Source organism: Pleurodeles waltl, chromosome 7, assembly GCF_031143425.1.
Source record: "Pleurodeles waltl isolate 20211129_DDA chromosome 7, aPleWal1.hap1.20221129, whole genome shotgun sequence".
In the NCBI taxonomy this organism is placed as follows: domain Eukaryota; kingdom Metazoa; phylum Chordata; class Amphibia; order Caudata; family Salamandridae; genus Pleurodeles; species Pleurodeles waltl.
Window position 1 is genome coordinate 1,304,779,864 of NC_090446.1, and position 20,896 is coordinate 1,304,800,759.

Below are 20,896 nucleotides of genomic sequence, written 5' to 3' on the forward strand. Positions count from 1 at the left end.
CCACATCTGGACGTAGACATTGCACTTTGGGCGTCACAACGAGGAAAACAAAAAAGTGATGGGCGGATTACCTGAATGAATCTAATCCACTGGTTATTACACTGGCCAGCAATCGAGCTCCTTGTTTTTCAGCCCACCGTGCCACATGAAACAAGACACAGCCACATGCAAAGGGGCATACAGCTGCATTAGACTAGAATAGTGTGAGAAAGAACATGGCCTGTAATGCGGCCCTGAGCAGCTGTCAGTGACTGAGTTTGATTTATTCTATCCATCACCTTGTTGTTTGCTGCAGTAGACACTCAGTGTGTGACAGGTATGCCCAGGTTTGGGTCCTGTGCTCACTGTGCTACAGGCCTCGTGCTATGCCTCACTGACAGGACCTAAGTCGGTCGAAACTAGTATGGAGTCTATTGTGTTCCTGTCTGAAGAGAGCCCGGCCTGGCAGTGCGGCTGGACGGCTCCTACTGGCATTGGACCAAGACTGATTTGCATACGACAGGACTCGGACTCGAGTGGTCTAGTGGGCAAAAAACAATGATCAATGTGGCCTCAAGCGACTGCCAGTGGCTGAGATTAACTCGGGCATTGATTCTCTCGCCTTGTCCGTTGCTCCTTCGGTCGGGGATGTCATTCATGACATACTACATACAGAGTAACCTGGTGTGTTTCTCCACTCCTGGGATTTGTTTGGAACTGAGGTGCCACACGTTTTCACCACCTTCATGCGAGACAGTAGACTGAGGTGCGCCTCCTATATCACTTCCCCTGCACTTTGCCCTATGTCACCCACCGCTGAAGCACTGGGCAGTGACTCTTGGACATTCAATGCCAGTATAAGTGGGCGATGCCCTTGTTCTGCGCTATGCTGACCAGTCTTGGCAGTCAAGGGTGAAAGTAAACTTCTTGGTAGATTTGGATTAAATAACACTACTGTTACCACTGCCCTCATGCCAACATCACTGCATGTGCACAGGCAGGACTTCATGGTGCCAAGCTCTTGTGTTCATCAAGCACTGGAGACTAGTGACCTACGCCATTTCCTTGCTGCCCGACACCCGCTGCTCTGGATGTATGGCCCTGTGATTTGGTGCTGATAAAAGCGCCTCAATGGTTGACTTTACGTGGGCCTCTTTAGATGTTCACTTTTCCTATCAATCTTTTATTGGCAAACCACCTGTTCACCCCTGGCCTGTTACTCAGAAGACCCTGTCTACTATGGTGTTTTCTGCTTCCAAATTGACCTCACTGGCTATGCGAGTTTATGAATTTGTGCATAGTGGCCCTTGGCTCTAGATTTGTAGCTTTTCCACACCAGTAGGGGGCGCTGGCTCCACGTCAGCGCCAGAAACAAAGCCACAGTGACATCACTGGAGCGATAAAGCACCTACCCTGGTGCCCTGATGTCAGCTTCCCATTCATTTTGTCTCTGCTTATGAGGCAAACAGGATGGGAGTGACATAAATTCTGAGTAGACACAGTGCAACGTGTTAGTTAGGAACCTTTTAAAAAAACAATAATTTAATCTTGACCATCCTTCAAGACTCGGTGGTGGGTGGGATTGGTGGAAAGAATATCCACAAGAAAGAGTACTACTGAAGCTAAGTAACTTTTTTCTGATGGATACTTTTACCTGCAAATTACTCACCTTCTGAATAGATTCATGTTGGACATGGCCCTTCTTGAGGGATTACCCTGAAACCTTTTGCTTTTTCCTCCCAGTTTTTTTGCGGACTCTCTTTGCGTGGCCTTAGGACTCTGGGCACTTTCCCACTGTGCTGCAGAGCGAAAGAGCGTGCGCCCTTCCAACAAATGCCAGGAAGGCACACTTATGTGATTGGTTGCGATGCAGTACCCTGGAGTGCCCTGTAAAAAGGTACACCACATACCCGGGGCGGGTAAGGCCCGGCTATTAGTGGAACGCTGCGTGGAGTGTGCCACCCATCAGATTAGCCTGACAACCATGTATCAGGCCTGCCATTGCAGGTCTGGGGAGGCGCGGTTGGGCTGGTGCTTAGAATGGCATTTCTTACTCCTTGGCCAACCCTGAATGGGCCTTCCACTACCCTTAAAGCACCCCATAAAGGGTGGAGCAGATGGTAGGCAGAAGGCAGGGCAGGTACACATGGGAGGTGCATGCCCCGGTAGTGAAGAACCCCAACGTGGGTTTTCCCTACCTAGGAGATCGGCTCCTTTCGTAGGTTTTGCTGATTCTCTTTTAGTCGCCTTAGGGCCCTGGGCACTTTCCCACTGTAAGAACAGTGTGAAAGTGTGCGCGCCCTTCCTACATACGTTAGGAAGTGGCACTAACCAATATGTCCCGCCAGCCATTGAAGCCTTGCGCACGGGCCCTTGCACAATAGTGTTTTACATGTGTCCAGCCTGCCATTACAGCCTTGTGTGTGTGCACACTTACACCAAAGGTGTTGCTAATCATAGTGAAAAATACCCATGTGTGTCTCACTATCTTTGAGGGTTGCACTCCCCATAGGCTAACATGGGGGAAGGACTGAAATCACTTACAACTGCAAAAGTGGACTGCAGTCGAACAGCCTCATGATGTTTCCCATCATTGGAATCGTAGTGATAAAATGGATTCGAAGTGATAAACCCCTTCCTATGCTAAATGTGATTTTGTCATTAATAACTGAGAAATGCCACTTCTGGAAAACGGGCATTTCTGTGGTCTAAAGTTCGTTGTGTGCCTTCCTACTTGCTCCAATTGACACTGGAGGTTGGAGGAGCACATCTGTGCATTCCCCAGCGACAGCTATGAACATTGGGCATGCAACTGGAATGATAGACTTCTGCCATTTGAGGGCCTGGCTGTATAGATTGGAGAGAGAGGTTTTGACACTTGGCCTCTGGGGGCCCAGATCACGGCCCCACTAAAGATTAAGATCTGCATTCCACTGCCCCATGGCAGACATAACTGAAATTTAGCGGGGTTATCTGTGGTTCAAAGAAAAAGCCTTTGAACAACCCCCAACTTCATAGGCACACTACTGTATAACTACTGGTGCCATACTGCAGCAGGGAAGAGATACACTTGCAGGAACGTGGGTTCGCAGACGCTGTACAGTGTGGTGCACACTGCCAGAGGAGACTGTTGTGCACAAGGATGATTACTTGGAAGGACCACATACCCTTCCTGAATCACGGCTGGCCTGGGAAGACTGCCTGCTGCTGTGTGGCTTCCTGAAGTGTGCTCTCCAAGGGCTTGTCGGTTTGCCCTCTGTTCTCTAGTGGAGGCCTCAGAGGCATCAAAGACCTACCACAAGGGACCCACACCATCTGCTGTGACACCTAGAGAGCGGTGCCCTCTCAAGTGCCCACATAGTCTGCTGGATTCCAACTGACAGCGCGCCATGAGCGTGAACTTAAGAATTGTGCCTGGAGACCGGATTGCCTGGAGGGGAGCCCCAAATGCATTGCCTGCATCTAAGAAGAATGCCCCTGCATTGTGGGGCCTCAGCACACATAAGCGTCTTGTTGGTGGTGAGCGGATTCATGGGTTGTGGGACTCCACGTGGCTCTCTACATCGTTCGTGCTGCAGCTCCCTCGTGCATCACGCTGACTACATGCTCATTGCATGTGGTGTCTGCTTCACAGGTTGTGACCCTCAGTGGTGGGGGGCATAACCATAGTAGTGCCTCATTCTACCTCGTGTGGCACTACTCAACTTGTGCCTGTGTGTGGGACCGGAATTGTCTGGGGTGGCCCATATCCACGCGCCCTGGGAGTTGTGCCTCATTGCCTGGGAGGAACTGAGTTTGCATCTCTTCATAGTAAGTGATTGGAACTGTTTGGTGCAACTCATATCACTGCACACCAAGCATTGTGCCTCATTTCTCCTTTTAACTTGTGCGTGTTGGGTATTTGAGTGAGACGGAGGGGGGAAGAAAGTTTGGGTCATGGAGTCTAGACTGTGCTATCAACTGACCTGTCGGATATCAGCTGCACCACCATATGGTGCTGCATGTGTGTGTGTGTGTGAGCTGGGGGAGTAAAGTAGGATTTCTCCCAAGTGTGCATGTTACTAATGTCATTTTAACTCGTTTGAGCTACTACTGCTACTAATATTACCCAGTGTGATTCATGCCCAGACGTTCATGATTTGATGTGTTATGGTAATTAATGTGTCTATTGAATACAAAGTGTGTTTACCTGCCACACGTGTGAAGTTTCTTTTTTGATGCTCAGTGTATTTATTGCGTGAGAGTGCTGTGCCAATGCTTTACACATTGCTTCTGTGATAAGGCCTGACTGCTTAGTGCCAAGGGAGCCAAAGGTGAGCACAGGTTATACAGGGAGTGTAATCATACATCTCTGACGGAGTGGTAGGTTCTTCCCGGCTGGGGCCCCAACACAGCCAACTAGAACGTGCCGCCTTCAACAATTCCTAAGCAGTACAGAACATGCCGGAAAGTCTGAAGGTATGGTGAGATACGAAAAACTTAGAAGAGAAAGCAAAATGGCCATCCCTTCTCCCAGTAATATCCAAGCAGTGATGCTTAGCAAAGGTATAAAGGCATGCTCATGTAGCCACCTATCAGATTTCAAGTGTGTTTACTCTCCTTGGCAAAGCTGATGTTGAGGATTTCGCCCAGGTGGAACGGGCTTAAATGCCCTCCTGTGTTTCCATATGTACAAAGGTATAGTACATTTTGATACTTAAGATAATCCACCTAAAGAGGGTTCTCTTCTGCACTACTTTTTCCTTCATGTTGCCTGCATACCCTAAAAGAGCTGGTCATCAGTCCTCATTTACTTGGTACGGTCACCATAAAAGCTGACCGCACTACTGGGATCCCACCTGTGAAGCCTCTCCTCTTCCTTGGAGGGGTGTGGTAGAGAGTCTAAAGAGGTAAGGATGATGGATCGACAAACAAGGAAAGGGGTCACCACCTTTGGCAGGAAAGCAGTTCTGCTTTAGAGGATCAATTTTAATCTGGAAAAACGCATGTAAATGGCGGGTGGGCGCTCAGTACTCGCTCAGAGACACCCCTCAAAGAGATGATCGTTAATAAGCTCAACTGGCCCTATGAATTATTTTGAATGGAGACCACATCAAGAATGTCAAAAACAAATGGAGGTCCTACTGCGGCATAACAAACGGAGTAGTTGGAAACTGTCCCTTCCTTTAGAAACCGAATAACAATGGTGGACTTAAAAAGGGAAGGCTGACCTGGAAGGCATAGAAAAGCTGACAAGGTTGTCAGATATCCTTTAATGGTTCCTACAGTACAACCTCAGTGGGACAAGGAAAGTTCAAATTTGAGGATATACTATAAGTGGGCCATCAAGGTGTCTGCGTTATCAGTGCACCTAGTGACACATATGTTCCACATTCCAAGGTATACCATTTTGGTGGAATCACAGCAAGCAAACAAAATGACACCCACTACTGTTGCTGGTATCTGGAATGAAGTTAGGTGTTCCCACTGAATCTCCAAGCATGAAGGTGGGAGCTCTGGAGTTTGAATCTGCCCTTTTCACTGGGAGAGGAGGTCCGCTCTGAGAGGAAGATAAAGTGGGGGACACAGGGAGAGGTGCATGAGGTCTTCAAACCACGCCCTTCTCAGCTAATCTCGGGCAATGAAGATTAGTAGGTCCCAGTCTTGTTAAATATTCCTCAGAACCTGAGGAATCAGCAGGAAGAAACCTGTAGTGAAGTGGAAAATTCCACCTCAACCATAAAGCATCCTCCAATATCCTTGTAGTGGATACTGGAAAGTGCAGAACTGTGGGCAATGGGAAATGACAAGTGGTTAATCCCACAGGGCAAAGATGTTGTGCACCTGTTCTGGATAAAGGCATACTCCGGGTTGGCAAGGTGATTCCAACTCAGCATGGCATCCCTGACATTTGGTGATTCGGCCAGATGGTTGGTGACTAACCAAATCCCAGTAGGCATACCCAGAGCCTTAAGCCTTCTCAACAGAAGATGACACCCCACTCTTCCCGGTTTGTTGACACATCATGTCGCAGTTGTATCGTTGTCAAGATTTGGACTCACTGACTGTGAATGAAAGGGGGGAAGGCTTTGAGTGCCAGCTGAATTGCCCTTGGTTCGAGCAGGCTGGTTCTCTGGAGACCACAGTTCTCTGATCTCCAGTTCCTTCAAGTGTGCACCCCACACCAAAGGCATCTGTCACAACTGTGGCCACAACTGGTGAAAGGACATCCCACACAATAGGTTCTCTTCCACTGACCATCAAGCTATATCTACTTCAGTGTCCTGAGAAATCAAAATAGTGTCCTACGGGTCACTTCCATGCTTAACCACTGTCTACTGAGGGACCACTCAAGAGCTCTTATGTGCCTGCGTGCATACGTGATAGGGAGGATGAAGGAAGCCAGCAGACCTAACAGAGATAGAAGCATAAGGACTTGAATCCAAGTGCCTTGCTGAAGCCACATCCCGGGATGATTGGCTATGCAAGGCAAGGATGCCACTGATAGTGTTGTGCCACCTTGCAGTCTCCCACTTCTAGTGCTTAAAAACCACCAGGCAGGGCATCTTGAACTTTTCATGTAGTGGCAGAGTTTAAAGACCCTAAGATCCAGGATCGAACAAAGACCACTGTCATTCTTGGGAAACAAGAAGTACAGAGAATAGAACCCTTGTCCAATTTTCACTGCTCCCTTTTGCAGCAGGGCTGCCACCTCCTGCTGCAAGAGGCAGAGTTGGGCTTCTGACTGAAGGGCCCTTGGTGGCGGGGTACAGGGAGGGGAGCTGTTGAAAGGGTAGGGAAAGCCACCTTTCTACAAATTTGAAGGACCGCTGGTTCGAGTTCACGGCCTTACAGGCTTATGGAAAGGAGGACACCCCACTTCCCAGTGGCATCACATGCTCTTATGTGGGCGAACTAGAGCTGCTTCTCAGGTGGGCTTTTAGGCGAGGGGGAGTAGGATAAGCCTGCCAGTTGGGTGCTGTGGCCTCTCTACTTTTACATTGGTCTTATACTGCTTGAGTAGTGGGCTTTGGGTTTGCTGCTAAGGCTGCGTGAATTGCCTTTGGTGAAAATTAAAGTCTCACACAAAACATTGAAACTTGGCAATTTTTCTCTAGTCCCTATTTGGTTGGCTACCAAGAGACCTAACTTTAGCCTTGCATTCTTTAAATCTCTCCACAGCGGAGTCAGATTTATCCCTAAGCAGCTTGGATTAGTTGAAAGGTAAATACATTGGGGCTGACTGGACATCAGGGAAGAATCCCGATGTACAGAGCCCGGCAGAGCAGCAGAAGGATTCAGAAAACCCCACTGTCCTTGCCACAGAATCAGCAGTGTCCAAGCGAGACTAGATTATATGTCTCAACGCATAAATGACTTTCTAGCAAGGTGCGCTTAATCCCTGGTGATGTAGGTGGTATAAATACAAACGTAAGTAAAACATACATGTACAGTTTTGAGTGGCTACCATGCACTGGATTCTTGGGATCCAGGGGTCAGTGCAAATAGCGCCGATTTATTCAGGTTGATCATAAAATCAGAGTAGTACCCAAACTACTCAAAGATACATAGGATACCTTCCAATGTGAGAATCAGTTCTACGCCGTACATGAGGACGTCATCCACATACATCTATATATCCTCCTCCTATGAGTCGTCCCATCAAAACCCTAGAGTAAAAGACAAACACTGTATGGGGTAAGCTAGAGGCTCTAGTGCCAGGACAAATAATAAGGCCAAGACGAGACAGCCCTGTCTCGCACATGTCTTCATTACAAATGGTTCTGAGGAACAACTATTCACTTTGAATCTAGCCATTGGGAGTGCGTAGAGCAATTTACATCATGACAGAATATACAAACCAAAGACCATTTATTTGAAAGGAAAAAGTTTGACCTAAATACCCTATTTATATCCAACCCAGAGTAAATCCTCTTTTACTTGAAGAGGTGTTATTACAAGCAAGGTCAAAATGAAGGCCGCCTACTGGCAACCCAGATTCGGCAGATGAAGTCTAGGCTGTAATCTCAGCCAAAAGTTACAATCTTCTTAGACTTCTTACTCATTCAGGCGAAATTCAGGAGGCCTTTGCCTCTTTAATTTGCTACATTTGCCACGCTGATCACAGGGATACTCAAGGTGTAGAGGAAGCATTTCTGGCCAAAATCACCCTGCCTAAATATACAGACTATGATAAGGCTACGTTTAAGTGTGAGGTTTCAACTGAAGAGATATCTGAGGCAATCTGAAGGGTGCCAACCATCGCATGCTCAAGATGAAGAAAATTACAGATCACCCCCAACATGGTATGTGGTCTTCACGAATCTGCGTCCACTGGTAAGATGTATGAGGAGTTCAATAATGCTGTGATGTTTTTTATTTCCTAACTGGGAAACGATATGCCCAATCTGGCCCATTAATATGGATGCAAAGGTACTGTCTAATGTTTTTAGCAAACAACAGAGGAAAGTGATTGTGGGCCTAATGCATGACACACAAATCAGCATTGTGCCTGGTCACTTATCAATGAGCCATTTACAGTTGTTCTCCAATATACATGGCAGGTGTAAGGTGATCTGAACAAGGGACTGGTGATATAGTTTGAAACTGAAGAACAAGTTACTTACCTTTGCTAATGAATTACCTGGTAGAGACATATTCTAGATGCAGATTCCTTACCCTGGAATTTCCCCCAGGCGTCTGTCTGAATCCGGAGATTTTTCTCGAGCAGTACCCATGCGCGCCGTCAGATGTCGTTGGTCGACTCTGCATGAGCTGCAGGCATTATGGTGACCGGATGTGACGTCGCGGGTCGTATATAGGCGCCACTCAAGTGCGCTGACATCAGTTTCTTTTCACGACTTTCCACGCCAAAAGCGAGGAGCCATGAAGAACAATGACCTTGGTGCGCCTAAAAGGGAAATCCCTTTTCCTAGAAATCAGTTCCCAGAACGGGGAGAATGGGTGAATCAGTAAGGAACCTGCAACTAAAATATGTCTTTACCAGATAATTTGTTACAGAAGGTAAGTAACTTGTTAATCTGATAGAGACGTCTAGTTGCAAATTCCTTAGCTTAGAATAGAATAGACAACCAAGCAATACCATCCCTGGAGATGGGTCTTCAAACCAAGATCATACTAGGAAGTCCTGTAAGACCGAACAGGCAAAGTACCCATCTCTTCGGACCCTACTGTCCAGGCAGTAGTGTTTGGTGAACATGCGCAAAGATGCCCATGTTGCTGCCTGGCAGATGTCCAGGACTTGAACTCCACATGCTAACGCAATGGTTGCAGCTGTTGCTCTGGTGGCGTGAGCATGCAAACTCTCTGGGGGGGTTGCTTCTTAGCCAATGTGTAGCACATTTTGATGCAGAGAAAGATCCATCTAGAAATAGTTGTCTTCTGGGCTGCCTGACCTTTTTTGGCAGCTACATAGCTAACAAAGAGTTGATCATCCACCCGGAACTCTTTGGTACGATCAAGATAGAACACCAATGCTCTTTTTGGGTCCGAGCAGTGGAGTCTCTCCTCTTCCTTGGGGGGGGAGCATAAAATGTAGGCAAGGTGATGGATTGGCCTATATGGAAGGGTGTAACCACTTTTAGTAGAAAGGAGGCCCATGTGCGAAACACCACTTGTCAAAGTAGATAGTAAGATAAGGCGGCTTAGATGACAATGCCTGCAGCTCACTGACCCTGCGGGCAGATGTAATAGCCATAAGGAAGGCTGTTTTTTAATGTCAGGAGTCTGAGAGGACAATTAAGTGGTTCAAAAGGAGCACACATAAGGAATGTCAGAACCAGATTCAAATCCCTTTGGGGCATAATGAAAGGAGAAAGAGAGAATATGTGGGCAAGGCCTTTAAGAAACCTACTGACAGTAGGAGACTTAAATAAAGAGGGTTGGTCAGGTAATGTCAGAAAAGGCAGATATAGAGTACAAATAACCTTTAAGGGTGCCCAGAGCAGAGCCCTGCTGGGCCAAAGAAAGTATGTGTAAGAGGACCTCTGAAGGAAAAGCAGAAAGGGGGTCAACAGACTTGGCTGTGTACCATGCCACAAATTTGTTCAATCGACAGATGTATACCATTTGGTGGAGGGTCACCTGGCTGCCAAGATAATATCGCAGATTTCAGGCATAAGGTCAAAGGCTGTCAACTGCTGCCGCTCAATCTCCACACAAGAAGGCGGAGACTGGACAGGTTCGGGTGTAGAACCCTCCCCTGCTGAGACAGAAGATCCTCCCGAAGGGGCAGGCTGATCAAAGAATCGAAGGCCATGCTCAATAATTGGGATACCAGACTCTTCATGCCCAGTCCGGAGCCACAAGGATTACTTGGGCCAGGTCATTCTTTACCTTCTTGAGAACTCTGGGCAGAAGTGATATGGGCGGAAAGCCGTGCAGGAGGCCTGAGTTCCGCTCGAGATGAAAAGCGTTGCAGAGCGAAGGCTGCCTTGGAAACGCCAGTGAACAAAACTGCAGACACTGCGCATTCTCTACGAAGTGCGCGTTCTCTACGTAGGCAAACAGATCTAACCAAGGCTCTCCCCACTGCTGACAGAGACCTTGTGCCATATCCGGATGGAGACGCCATTTGTGATCGACCAGGCACTGTCGGCTGAGTTTGTCTGCTCTGTCGTCTAGAGAGCCCACCAGATGTTGAACCACTAGGGATAGGCCCTGCTGTTCCAGCCATGTCCAGAGATGCAGAGCCTCCCAACAAAGGGTCCACGACCCCACCCCGCCCTGCTTGTTGCAGTACCACATTGTGGTGGTGTTGTCTGTGACCACCTGCATCACTTTCACTTTGAAAGAGGGAAGTAACTCATTCAATGCCAGTCTGACCGCCCGGAGCTCCAAAAGACTAATATAGAACCTGGACTCCGCCTGAGACCAAACACCACTTAATGAACTACCCTCTCCCATGCGGCCGTCCCATCCCAGGAGTGATGCATCTGTCAGTACTATGCGATCTAGTTGAGGAAGGGAGAGGAATCTGCCTGTGACCTATTCATGGTTCGTTAGCAATCACTGCAGAACTTCTAGAGTTCCCGCCAAGATCTGGACCATGTCGGAGAAAATCTCCTGATGCTGTGCCCACTGGGACTTCAGGTCCCACTGCAGAGCCTGCATATGCCATCTAGCATGAGACACTAGAAGGATGCAGGAGGCCATGAGGCCCAGCAGCCTCAGAGTCATTCTCACCGAAATCCAGGATAGAGGCTGAAGCATTGGAATCATAGCCTGAATATCCTGGACTGGCCACTCAGAAGGATAGGCCCGAAACTGCACTGTGTCCAGAACAGCTCTAATAAAAGGGAGCATCTGAGAGGGAGTCAGGTGTGACTTTGGGTTTACTATAAACGTGACAGAGAATGCAGGACGTCCGTCGTAGTCTGGAAGTGGGAGACGACAGCCTGGGGCGAGTCCGCTTTCAACAGTCAGTTGTTGAGGCAGGGGTAGACTCAAACCCCTGACCTGCGCAGATGAGCTGCAATCACCGCTGTCACCTTGGTGAACACCCGAGGGGCACTGGCGAGACCAGAGGGGAGCACGGTGAACTGAAAGTTCTTGTGGCCCACCGTGAACCGCAAGTAACGTCTGTGTGCCGGCAGGACAGGAACGTGAAAATAAGCATCCTGCAGGTCCAACGCTACCATCCTGCCTCCTGTGTCCAGGGCAGATAAAACCTAAGCCAGCGTCAGAATTATGAACTTCTCCTTTCTGTGGAAGAGATTGAGAGACCGGAGGTCTAGGACAGGACAAAGGCCCTTGTCCTTTTTGGGTGCCAGAAAGTAGCAGGAGTAACAACCACAACCTACCCTATCTATGGCTCCCTTGGCCAAGAGAGCCAAAACCTCCTTACAGAGAAGTGCCAGTTAATCCTCCGTCATGCGATCGTAAGAAGGTGGGGGTGCGGACAGGTAGACTCGAAGAGGAAGAAGTAGCCACTTCGGACTATTTGCAAAACACACCTGTCTGACGTGATGGTCTGCCAGAGGGGGAGGTGATGGTGAATTCTGTCTCCGACTGGTCCTTGATGCGATTGCCTCAGACTAGGAAGATTTGGAGGCTGCAGCGGAGGGGGTGGGCAGTGTAATGGCTAGACCGTTGGCTCCCTCATCCATGCGGATGCTGGATCCCACGTCATCACTAACACAAAGACTGGGCAGTATTCCCAGCACGGTGGCTGGATGGGAATGGACGCAGCTAGGTGCTCCTTCCATAGCCACAAAAGGGGCAAAAAGCAGACTGATGTGGGCGAGGGGCAGCTACAAGGTCTATGGACTGGACCATAGCCCGAGACTCCTTAAAGCGCTCGAGCGCCACGTCGGCTTTCTCTCTGAAGAGACGGGTGGCATCAAAGGCCATGTCCATAAGGGTGGAATGGACATCCCCTGAAAAGCCAGATGCCCTCAACCAGGTGTGGCACCTCAAGTCCACATCGAAGCAACTGATCTGCTTAGAGAGTCGGTTGTATTCAGCCCATTACAGATTGTGAATTTAGCTGGGTCTCTCCCATCAGCAACGGCTTGGGAGAGAATGGCCCAGGCCTTCTCCAGGACCTGTGGCATCACCTGCACAACCGTATTCTATAAAGTCCCAAAAGGCATGCAGTATTCACAGACCGCAATTCCAGGCTGGAAGAAGAAAACAACTTCTTCCCAGGATGATCCAGCCTCTTGGATTCCCTATCCCAGGGTGCAGAAGGGAACGTGCCATGGGATGTTGAAGCTTGGATAACCAAGCTCTCAGGGCTACGGTGTTGGGTAAAGAAAGCTGGGTCGTTAGGTGCAGGCCTAGGGTGGTGGGTCATTGTCCTGCCCCTGTGCTGGGTTTGGACCAGGTCACCAGCAGGATGTCAGTGAGGGCTTCATTGAAGGGCAAAAGGGGTTCAGATGTGGAAGGCCAGTGCTGAAGCACCACTGTCAGGAGGTGCCACCGAAGGCAGCTCGAGGCCAAAGGACCTTGGCCGCTCTCCGCACCACCAAGGAATAAGAAGCCCTCTCCTCCGTACCCACGGTAGGGGGAGAAAACATGCCGGCGTCTGGTGAGGTGTTTAGACCGCTGGCTTCACCCAGTTCCTGAGCCCAGAACATAGGGTCTTCAAGCGGGTATTCTAAAGGGTCCAGCGACCCTTCCATACTCTCACCGTACCCATAAGAATAAGGGTCAGGATCCGACCTAGGGTGCAAAGTCCCCGTCAAAGTCAGAATTGAGCGACACCAGTCCAGCTCAGTGTCAGAGTCGGCAATGAGTATGGGATCGACGCGGGCCCGGGCAGAGTCGGGAGAGTTGATGTCTGCACCGTCTTCTGGGAAGGTCACGGTGGCACAACTGATGCCGGTTCAAATCCAGAAGCGGATCCCTGGGTGCCCTCCGGAGCCAGGGCCGAAGCCGCCAGCACAGAACTTCTAGGGGACCCCTACCAACCCCACGGGGCCCAAAGGCGCTTCAGCAGGGTCAGACTTCCCAAAGAGGAGGCTAATGGCCTTGTAAAACTTCTTCAATTGGGCAGTGGTGGCTCTGGCTCCCGGAAACTCGGAGAGGCATGGAGCTGACGCCGCAGGAAGCTCCAAGGACAGAGGCTTTGCGCATTGATGCTCCATCTCTTGCATCATATCAGCAGACCGAGGGGGTAAAGTCAAAGAACGTTTGTGCTTCCTCGACATCTTATGCTTACCAGAGCGTCCTAGATCATGAATGGGACGATGACGAGTGGTGAGGGCTCTGCAAGCGGTCCCGTGGCCTTCCTCTCAACCGAGAGAGACTTGGAGCCGAGTGCGGGCCACGAGTAGTTTTAGGGATCGCTCCCTCAATACCTTCAAGTTCATGGCTCAGCACTCAGGGCACGACTTAGGGTCGTGGTCTCGCTCCAAACACCACAGACACACAAGGATCCGTCACAGACATCATACGGTGACCGGAGCCGCAGGGCTTGAAGCCGGTCTTTCGTGATGACATCCTCGACGCACCAAGAAGTCAAAAACTTCGACAAAAAGTGGAAAAGTCCATTCAAAAAGTGACTATGTGTAGCTCTTCTTCGGATCTGTGCATAGGCTGGCGCGGAGAGAAAAGAACTGACAGCACGCAGGGGTGGCGCCTATATATGACCCGGGAATGTCACATCCAGCGACCACCATGCCTACGACAATCGTGGAGTCGACTGAAGGCATGCAGGGGTACTGCTAGAGAAAACTTTACAGATTCAGACTGACACCTGGGGCAAATTCTAAGGTAAGGAATCTGCCAATATAAGTCCCTATCAGATAAAGCCTTCAACCATATGGAGAGGGGTTTTCTCTTCAATTCAATTTCTCAATGGTTTTTGACTGAAACTGCTGTCACAAACCACTTTTTTTATATATATATATATATATATATATATATATATATATATATATATATATATATATAACTATGACTCACAATTAGGAGGGGATGCCCATTTCAAGCCCTCTCCTAAATGTGATTAGTAATACGTTGCAAAACCCATCTGCAAGTCTGAAAGACTTTCCTTAATTGGAAAGGGGATTAGTCACAAAAGACCCTTTTGCAGTTCAAACCCTAAGGTTTTGAGAATCATGCATTGTATATTGGGCACTTAGTACTATACCCTTGGACCATAGAAGGCTAGGCACATTTTCTCATTTATACTACTGATTATTTAAAACATTCTGTTTATTACCCAGGACAGACAAACTGTCCTGGGTAATAAACCCAGTGCAAGAGGCAAGAGATTCCCTTTCTTGCATGGGGTTACACCCCCATCAATGAGGGAGGAACTGTGTCCTTGTGTAGGTGCTCTGTTTGTGCACAATAGTCCAAGATTGCTAAGGAGGCCATGCAATCAGCTGCAACACTTCTACAATGCAGGTTTGTAGTAGAATACAAATAGAGGCATAAATACTCATTGCGCTCTCAATGCCATTTTATGAATCTTGGAAGACGTTTGAAGCATCGCGAGAGGCAGGACTGGTATCTTCGTTGTCAAAGATGAAACCATTGCTGGACCTATAGCCCAAGGTGTCCGTGACAACATCTACAAGCCAAGATTCCCCTGTCAACCCTTCCATGGCACTTTGTTTTTCACTAAACGGGAGACAACATTTCTTTGCACCTGCCTACAAAGGTCAGCATTTATGGGCATCCTCGGGATGAAACAGATATCACAATTTAAATGTAGCAGAGCACCTAATGCACCCAAATACACGCACTGCTCACTCTCTCAAGGGTCCTGTACCTGCAACATGCGAGCTGCCACCGACACCACCTCTGGGAAGTACGCAATGTTGGGCCGGAACTTCTCCTGCATGTCACACAGGAAAAGTACACTGCCTTTCTGGCTCAGCTTCCCGATGCGGCACAGAGCCATCTTCACTAGAGCTTGCCTGTGAAAGGAGACAGAAAACAACCACACCTGACTGGCAATCCTTTGACAAACCGAGACCCCAGGGCTTGGAGCAAATAACTGAAGTAAAATATTGACATGAAGAGAAATAGTGTATTGGTGCCCAATATGACCTACTGATAAGTTTGAAAACTTACAATGTTAGCATTAGACATACATCCTAAAACAGGCTGGTTCAAACGTGGAGCAGAGAGATGTGATGGGATTAGATTAAAATCGTGAAATAAAAAATAATTTAAAAAAACAACAGAAAGACAAAAACATAAGAAACAAAAGGGGAAGGAGAAGACAGGCAAATATTAATAGTAAAATGTAAAAGGAGAAGTTGAGAGAAGAAGAGCTACTAAGTGTTCGTAAAGAGTGCAAAAAGAAACGGGCATATTAAGTAAAGGGAACATTGGGGGGGGGCAACCAGCATAAAAAAAGACAAAATAAAATTAACAGTAATAAAATAAAACAAAAAAAGATAGAAATAGTTCAACGAAAGGAGAAGAGCCTGTCCCGTAAATTAAAAATAGTTTAAAAGAAGCATTGGACACAGAAATGAATGAAAAGACAATTAGAAACAGTGATTATCAGGCCGAATAAAATCTCACGGAGCCATGCATTCCATCATGACCATCATACATGAGGAATATAAACGGCGTATTTCAGAATGATTACAAAAAGGTTGCTTGTCCACCCGAAAACATATTTCTGTAGGTTACAGGAATTTCGTTTTCCCAACAGGATACCTAGAAAAACAGTGAGATGTGTATTCACCTTACAGACCACAAAGCATCCTTTTTCAGATGTATGCCGGTGAGGTGCACGGTACGAAGCTCAGGCAAGTGTGTGCGGGTGGCGAATCCCACTTCTGCGGGTCATATGACCACCTTGTCTACGGCTCCAGTTGGATGTCATGCCTATCAACTGCTGGCGATTCCCTTCCTCTTGCCTTTTCTTCTGTAACACTTTCCTCATTTAAAATCCACTTGATGGTGTCCTTAATGCACCTCATCCCCTCTCCCTTCAGTCTGCAGATCTCAGATTATGTAAGTACCACTCACGGCGACCCTGCAGTATGTCATTCCTTCTTCCCTTTCCTCTACAAGGACATCCCTGCGATCTGCACGGAAGCCGTGCAACAACTCGTTCTCTCCCCTCTCTCCGCAGCACCTCAGTGCATCCCCCCTCCCGTCAAGATACATAGACCTTACTGTGATCTTGCAACAACTCATTCTCTCTGCAGCATCTCACCGTGACTCTAAAGCAAAGCACAGCATTCCCTGTCCCTTAAGGACGCATGGACCTTAACGCAGTCCTCCAACAACGCGACCATTTCTTTTGTCCCACTCTTTACAGCACCCGATTCCCTCTGTCCCCTCATTCTGCTTGGGTCTGGCTACAGACCTGCATCCCTCCTCCCACTGGGCTTTATGCTCATACACCTCTGTAACATCTCATTACGCTGCAGTCACCAATGAGAAAGGCATAATTAACTTTACAAAAGGCTACTGTGGAGCAACATTTTATATCATTAACGAGTAAATGCAGCACAACTATACGGGGTATACTAGATGTTTGTGGCTCTACCACTGCATTCAGGTGCACATTATGGACACCAAAATCTCCCCTATACCAGTCCGAGCTCTTCACGGTGCTCACTTGTTGCTAGATACAGCTTGGTATGGTCAATGTGCCTCACCCTGTGAGCTGCGCAAATCATGAGTTTCAATGTAAAAGAAATACCAGAAACAGCAGGTTAGTGTAGGGTGCAGTACCACCGTCAATAGTGTTAAAGTGAAATTTGTTACATCACGCGCATTCATTGGCACCGCCTCAATACTATTCCATTCAATGTCTCAACTCGACCAGACTCAGGGGCGCAACTAGACCTGAACTTCGAGGGGGAGGGGGGGGGGGAATAACACCTCTAGCCAGGGCCGGCTCTAGCACTGGTGGAGCCCAGTGTGACAGTCTTTTTGGCACCCCTCACTCACCCCATGACCTCTTTTTCCATGTGTTTCCTCACTACCACCCTCCAACAGTGCACCTCATCTCTTCATATCCTCTCTCTGACATACATTTCATTTTTTCTATAGTGCTGCTCATAGTTCACTCTCACTCAGTTCAGTGATCTGCATGGTGCAAGTTCTTTGTGGCAGGCACATTAACCCTCTGCACTACTTTATGATGAGCCTAAACTGCCAGTACACAAAATTCTGATCTCTCACCAGCAGGAACAATAATCACCAGCGTTATCTTGACATTTTTATTGTTGCCTGAAAACTGCTGGATGCACAAGGAAGGTCATGTGCTTTTAAACGAAAAGTTTTTTTCTAAACATAGATTACCCTCACCCAATCATCAAAGCCAGTGGCAGATGTGGCTGCACTGGTCACACCGCGCAAAAGCCAGTCCTGCTCCCAGCAATGGGCAGGACAAGCATTTCTAGAAATGGGTTCAGAGCCATTGTAAGAGGAAAAAGAAGTGAGCAAATTGTGCGGTTTAAATATATTGGACAAACCTGATAGTATTCAAACAATTCTTTGTGGATTTGACACTGTTTCTGGGCTTCAACTAATTGCAGGTCCAGACAACTGCCCCTGACCCATTGTTGGCTGAAGGTACAGCTTTAGTTTACCCGATGAGATGTTGTAAAATATTTATGGTAAAGGCTGCCCTTTTGTACGGTTTTAAAATATTAGTAGCAGTTCTCAATTTGAGCCAGGAGTTGAAGGTGGAGTATGGTACTCATTTTCAGGGCCCCACATATATTTTTCCTCATCAGACTTTGTTACAGAACAAGACAAAGAAAAACCCAAAAGTGAAACAGGAAAAAGAGAAAGATGATAAAATTGTGATCAAGGAAGAAAGCAAAGATGAAAAATAACCTGCAAGAGTGAGAAAAAAGCACAGGGAGCTCCCAGTGGTGGATGAAAGTGGCACACCGAGGCAGTCTTGGTATTCATCTCTCACAGCGTGTGAAATTGCCAGGTACAGGCTCCTGAGCAAGATTTTGGGCCAGAGCATTTATTATTTTACAAAGTAAGGAATGCTTAGTGGGTTACACCACGTTATGTTGGAGTGTGTGACTGGTAAGTCACAGATTCAAGTCCCAAAATGCCATTCCTTCTTTCCGAGTTAATTGTGTGTAATGAGGTGGCAATATTGCTGCCTGTAAATGCACGGCCACACACCTGTGCTACACTAAATAAAAGTCTAACGGTTATTGCTACCTTGCCACACAGAGCAGTTCCCATATAGGTAGCATATTGAGCCATATACATGCAGGAATGCACCAAGCTGTTACTGACAAACTCTCAAAAAAGGGAGTATTATGTCGCAGGTGAGCCAGCACCGATGGTAGAGGTCTTGCTAGAATACAGATGCAAAAGTATTTGTTTATGATGATTGGTACAATTCCCGGTAGAAATGAAAATAATCAAAGGCATGAGAGGGGTCAGATGCAAGCATAACACACACACACTCACACACAAATACTGAGACACTGATTCTCTCACACCGATTCCTCACACACACACTCATTCTCACTATGTCTGCTGCACTCTTTTGTTCGTTTGCATTCTGTCACACACACACACACGCATACACTGCCACACACACTCCCATTAGTCAATCTGCTTCCATTGTGTTCGAAGAGCTTGCCATGATGCTTCTGCAATTCCTGTCTAGCATTTCAGTGAAGCTTAATAAAGACATATTCATTATACACTATTAAAAAAAATATGTTGCCTTGTCAATGTTTGTTACAAGTATGGTGTGAATGGAAAGGGCACTTCCTTAAAATAGCTGCACAGGGCTTTATTTGGTTTCACATGTGGATCAATCACTTACAGAACTGTAAACAACTAATCCACTTTCTAACGTGTAATATCACATCAACCAACTGATCTTATAAAATGTTTGAATTCTTCTGCAACCATGGATTTTATCCAGCAACTCTGCATTTCGGGATTTTCAGACCCAAATTACAATGCAAAAACAACCTACATGAGCAGAATGAAGTATTGTTGTGAATAGAGATCCACGACTGGCTGAACATCAGACCAGTGCTACACCCCAAAGCCTCAGTCCTCGTCTCCCTCCTCGCACCATCCCACATTCGGAGTCCACTTTCTCCTCTTGCACCAGCCCCTTTGTTGCAGATGGAATTAAGTAGGCATCTAGCACTATGGAAAGAGCAGGCATTCTCTGGGTGATTTTGTAGAAATATGTGTATATTCATGAGAGTTGTATCATTTTTTATATGCACAGAGTAAGAGGTGTGCTCATGTAAGAGCTGGGCGAAGGTGAATAGTGTGAGTGAATGCAGCAGGAGTGCAAGTGTAGGGTGAAAAATGTCCTTATGTGAGTGTTGGGTAAGCTGCATGAATGCAATGTGAGAGGAGGGCCCGTGTGAGTTTCGGTGCGAGGAGTACGTACAGAGTGAGAGGAGTGAGTGCAGAGTGGTGGTGAGTGGTGTAAATGCAGGATGAGTGGCGAGAGTGAACGGTGATCTGTGAGAGTGACTGGTGAGAGGAGTTAGTGCATGATGTTGGTGTGCCCTATGAGTTCCAGCATACTACCGTCGCTGTGTGCAGGAAAGGTGAACAGAGTGCCTTTATGAGTGTAAGCTAAGAGGTTTGTCCGTGTAAGTGACAGGTGAGAGGAGGGAGTGTAGGGTGAGTGGTGTTGCTCCAGGGTGAGTGATGTGCTTCTTTGCATGATGTGAGTGCAGGGTGAATGCTGTACCCCGGTCAGTGAAGTATGAGCTTTGTGAGTGACAGGAGTACCTATGTGAGTGCACAGTGAGTGGTGTGACAGTGTAAGAGGAAGGTGAGAGGAGTGAATGCAGGGTGAGTGATGTGACCATATGAGTTTGGGTTCGTGTGATAATGCATAGTGGGACGAATAAATGCATGTTTAGTGATGTGCTTATGAGTAAGACTGCAAAGTGAGCAGTGAGATTGACAGGTAAATTAAAAGATAAATCCCGGATTTGTAAAGCACAGCAAGTCACCTGAGAGGTTCACAAGGTGCAGAGATTAAGTGATTTGCCCAGAATCACAGGATGTTGAGCTGATGCTGAGACTCATACCTGGTTCCCCCAGCTCCCAAGTAGGCAGCTCAGGCTGTTGCACATCCTCTCCTGAAGTGTCACATCTGTGCCGGGTCAGTAGTGATTGCAGGGTGAACAGCACAAGTGCATGGTGAGTTGTGTGAGTGCAGTGTAATCACAGAGTGCAGGGAGAACGCTGTGCTTGAGTGAGTGCGGGGTAGGAGGAGGATGAACAGTGAGTCCAGGGTAACCGCATGAGTGCACGGTGAGCAGTGTGAGTGTAGTGTAATCACTGAGTCTAGGGTGAGCAGAGCGCCATGTGCATGCAGGGTGAGTGGTGCGCTGGTGTGAGTGTAGGGTAGGAGGAGGGTGAATGGCATGAGTGCACGGTGAGCACTGAGTGTAGTGTGATTGCTGTGAGTGCAGGGTGAGCGTGAAAGGGAAGGGTGGGCGGTGAGAATGAGGAGTGAACTGTCTGAATG

The 20,896-nt window shown here is 47.7% G+C and overlaps 1 protein-coding gene across 3 annotated transcripts in view; it reads right to left on the reverse strand.

Moving 5' to 3' along the window:
* ISOC2 (isochorismatase domain containing 2) overlaps nt 1-20,896 on the reverse strand; it is a 185,758-nt gene that overhangs the window by 71,139 nt on the left and 93,723 nt on the right. For 2 of the 3 annotated variants that reach the window (XM_069200619.1, XM_069200620.1), the window contains exon 2: nt 15,203-15,350. The exons of the other annotated variant lie outside the window; for it this stretch is intronic. In XM_069200619.1, coding sequence (XP_069056720.1) covers nt 15,203-15,334 — 132 coding nt within the window. In that variant the 5' untranslated portion in view covers nt 15,335-15,350. The remainder of the gene's footprint in view (nt 1-15,202; nt 15,351-20,896) is intronic. 3 annotated transcript variants of the gene reach the window in all.